Consider the following 4,242-nt stretch of genomic DNA (forward strand, 5'->3'; position numbering starts at 1 on the left):
AAGAAAAACAGAGATTATCTCCTCTGGGAAATATCTCCTTGTTTCCCCCCCATTGTCAGGGTTATGTCTGGAAACAGGAGCTGTTGGCCTGCTATATACTGGACAACCAGGGCCATCCAAGGCTATATCAGGCTATATCAGGCTATATCAGGCTATATCAGGCTCCTCTGTAGCTATAGAAAAAAAAAAAAACCTGTAAAAAAAATACAATAGACTGCGTCCATTATATATATATGCGTGTGTGTATATTATTATATATACACACACACACACATATATATATATATATATATTTTTATATTTATATATATATATATATATATATATATTTATATATATATATATATAAATGTGTGTGTGTGTGTGTGTGTGTGTGCAAATTTGGTCTATATAAAATTCAAAACAGGTTTAAAATGTTTTGGTCTATATAAAATTCAAAACAGGTTTAAAATGTTTTTTCTATAATTTAAGTAAATTATGTTAGGCCTATGTTAATAGTATAAATTACATTTTAGTGCAAGCTGTATTTTGGCAGAATTATTTAGCCTTTTCAGAGCTCATTAATTCCTGGCAATAAAACAAAACCACATGGGGCACATCGTAAATGTTTGTGTGTTTTTTTTATTATTATTATTATTATTCCACTATGAAAATATATGTACAATAAATAATTTGGATTTTCACTATTAAAGAATCTCAATAAATAAACTACGGTCTAAACCTCGGGTCTTCAGCAGGGTCTCCCTCTCGTCGTGTGTCGGTCAGAGAGGGAATGAATTCAATCTTCAGTTTAGATTTTCTGAAAGCAGTCCAGCTGTCTGCACCGAGACTCCGTGAACAGTTCCTGAGAAGTTATCAAAGATCCATGAAGCTGCACCAGAAAGGACTAGAGGAAACACACACTGATCAAACGGCTTACCAAAAAAAATAAAACAGGCCACATTCAGCCTACCCGAAATTTGGACAAGGGCAGAAAAAAATCCGCAACGTTTCAATCGACGGGAGATTTAAAAAAAAAAAATAAAAAAATAAAAAAAATTAAAAAAAATCCTTTCGATGTTTAAAATTAAAAACAAAATAACTGCTTCTCTCTTAAACTACATAAAATCCTCAAAATAAAACCAACAAGAAGAAAAAAACGTATTTAAAAACGAACCTAATTTTCATTCAGAAATGTTTCAGGAATGTTGCCGAGAAGCTTTTTAACAACAGGTTTTTTTTCGCGTCCCTTCCGCTCGATTGTTCATCCATTCTTTTGAATTTTCTTTCCTCAGAAGTTGAGGTGCTGCAGGTCTATAGTGCACAGTGTGCTTGTGAACAAGTCGAAGTCCTCCTCGGAGAAATCCACCGGGCTGTCCAGGGAGCTCTGCAGGCTGGGGGACAGGCAGGCGTCCCCAGCGAAGAAGGTCAGGTCGGGGAGCGCCGATGATGAAGAGGCGGCAGAAGGAGCAGACGAGGCGATGGGGGTGATAGAGGAGTCCCGCTGCTCAGGGAATGACGGGTCGGCTGCCGGGGCCGCGGGCCCGGCCTCGTTCCGCGGCATCAGGGCCGTGTTCTCCGCGGAGTTGGTCGCGGTGAACGTCGGCGGGGAGAGCTGGGTCGCAGCAGAGTCGGAGGAGCCAGATGCTCCCGGCAGCGGTGGGCGTTCAGGAAGGTTCAATCGACCTCCCTCCTCCGGCGTGGGTTGTGCATTGTCCCCGCTGTCATTAACGTAGGCGGTGGGACCGGCGGCCGAAGATGGATTGCCGCCCCCCGGATCGCTCTCCGATGTAACCTCCCCGGTGCCAGATGCTTCCAGCGGCTGGCTTGAGTACGGGGAGGAGGCATCGGTGCCCTCGAGCGGCTCAAACCCGCCCGGGTCGCTGGATTCGTGGCTTCCTCCACTGCCGTCCCGGTGGTGCGTGGTCTGCCGCTTGTGTTTCATCCGTCGGTTCTGAAACCAAACTTTGACCTGCCGCTCGGTCAGATCCAACAGAGCGGCGATCTCCACCCTCCTGGGCCGACACAGGTACTTGTTGAAGTGGAATTCCTTCTCCAGCTCCAGCAGCTGGGTGTTGGTGTAGGCGGTGCGCAGCCGGCGGGACCCGGACCCTCCACCTTCCAGACCCGCCTGGCACGGGTCTGCTTGGAAACAAAGACAGGACACGGAGAGACAATTATGGAGATTTATTGTGTAAATATTTAATTAAAAATAGATTCAGGTCATATTATAATTCGTTATATTTCAAATCTACAGCATGAAAACCAAAACCTCTCCAGTTTTATTGCTCGCGAGAAATAAGCTGCTTCATCAAGGAGCAGAAATCCCCTCGGCTCTTCTGTCTGCAGCCCAATAAAGCAGTAATAAAACATAGAAATACACCTTCCAATTACAGCGGTAGCAAAATAGTCATAACTGTAAAAGCCACCACTTTGGTGATTGTAAAATAAAAGAAAGAAAGAAAAACTGAATCAAAGTGCAAATACAGACAGATGATGATAAAAGCCTGAGAGCAGCGAGCTGCTGAGAGGCTGCAGCGTGATCCGAGGGATGCAGAGAGGAACATAAATAAATCACAGGACTGGAAGGAAATGTGTGTGGAAATGTGGGAATGTCAATGTGAAACGAATGTGGCGGTATCTGTCAGAAACACAACTAAAGCTGGGAATGGCTCTGAGACGGAAAAAGCGGCAAATTGGGCGAGAAAAAAGGTGAAAAATATATTTTCCACCAAAAACAAATATGGGGGGAACAAAAAGAGCAAGAAGGTTTTCACTGAGGTCAGTGTTGGAGACAGAGTTGACCTAAACCCCAGAACATCAGATTGTGTGGGGTGAGTTTCCTGTGAGGATGTAGCTTGGACTACACCACCCCACCCCACCCCCTCCATATTTGTCCGCCGCTTTGCCTCGGCATTATTTTTCCTATGTCCATCCAATATGGCGACCATCTCAGCTGTGTTGTGAATATTAGCAAGATGTTGCTGCTGATCTGGAAGCACACATGCAGTACACAGAATGGTACCCTCCAGGCTGCAGCAGCCATCAGGATGGATTAAAACCCCACCGTGCGTCTTTACGCACGATAAGATAACTAGTTTTACATGGAGAGAATGCATTTTAGAAATTTGGCCTTTAGATGCAGAAATTTGCCTGACACCGTGCTGGTGTGGAAGATGTTAGTTATTGCTGAAATGTACACTGATCCTTTAAATGACGGGAGTCCGTGTTGATGGCTGCATTTTAAATGCATGATGGAAGACTGTGCAAAGCACTGCAGCATAATGCAGTGGTCGAGATATGGCTTCCCTGTTGACACAGCATCACAGCACTGCACAACACACACACACACACACACACACACACACACACACACACACACACACACACACACACACACACATACAGACATACAGACAATAGCATGCACTGTGGAATAAATACTCCCTTATTTCTGACATAGCTGTGAAATAAAGATGCAAATAGAAAATCACGGAACATGCTGCGCACCGATCACATTTCCACCCCACACACATGCATACTGACCCCCGCATCCCACCATACCGACCTGTGGGTGACTCGATGCCCGCCGAAGCGTACCCAGAGGCGGTTGGTGACGGTGAGGATGAGGCGGGGGGGATGATGGCTCCGCCACCACTGGAGCTGTTCCCGGGCTTGGGGCACTTCTTGGCTGATTTCTTCTCCTTCATCCAGGGGAACTCGTGGGCCAGCGGACTGGCCGTGGCCGTGGCCGGGGCAGGGGCCTGGCCGGGCGGGCAGGGCTGCTGGGCGGTCCGGTGGTGCGTCTGGAAGCCATTAGTAACGGAGGTTCTCCGGTTCTGCTGGCTCCTTGCTGCCGGTCTCGGCTGGCTGGCTGTGCAGGGGCTGAGGCTGGGGATGGTGTGCTCGAAGGGAGGCGGAATTACTGTCGACTCCTTGATTGATGAAGTTTGAAATGACTCCAGGACGGCGGGGAAGGACGTCAGACACTCTGCTAGGGACGGCTGGCTGTTTATAAAACCGATCTCCCTCTCAAATTCAAAATTCATAGCTTCCTCAAACCCGTTTCACCCTCAAACGGCGAGACCCCCGAACAATCCCTACCCCAAAATAAAAAAATAAAAAAAAGAAACACATGCACGCACGCACGCTCGCACGAGCACACAGCACAATAGGTATGGCTTTTCAAAAAATAAAACGAAATGAAAAAAAACGCGCGAGCATGTAGGCTCCGGGCCGCAGTGGCGTAAATGCGGTGGCTAT

General features: G+C 46.6%; 1 protein-coding gene across 1 annotated transcript; it reads right to left on the bottom strand.

Annotated features, from left to right (window-relative positions):
* Nucleotides 1-1,185: 1,185 nt before the first annotated feature.
* hoxb2a (homeobox B2a) lies at nt 1,186-4,028 on the bottom strand. The gene is made up of 2 exons (XM_069177309.1): nt 3,548-4,028; nt 1,186-2,121 (listed from the first exon to the last, which is right to left on the bottom strand). Exons 1-2 carry the CDS (start codon nt 4,026-4,028, stop codon nt 1,271-1,273), a joined length of 1,332 nt encoding a protein of 443 aa, XP_069033410.1. The 3' UTR covers nt 1,186-1,270.
* Nucleotides 4,029-4,242: the final 214 nt, after the last annotated feature.

This window comes from Embiotoca jacksoni, unplaced genomic scaffold (assembly GCF_022577435.1).
Source record: "Embiotoca jacksoni isolate LCO1_2020_lvr unplaced genomic scaffold, fEmbJac1.0.p SCAF_71, whole genome shotgun sequence".
NCBI classification, from domain to species: domain Eukaryota; kingdom Metazoa; phylum Chordata; class Actinopteri; family Embiotocidae; genus Embiotoca; species Embiotoca jacksoni.

Coding starts and splice junctions, on each gene's coding strand:
- hoxb2a (XM_069177309.1), bottom strand. CDS start 4,028: ATGAATTTTGAATTTGAGAGGGAGATCGGTTTTATAAACAGCCAGCCG. Junction 2,122..3,547: donor GGGCATCGAGTCACCCACAG/GTCGGTATGGTG, acceptor GTTTCCAAGCAG/ACCCGTGCCAGGCGGGTCTG.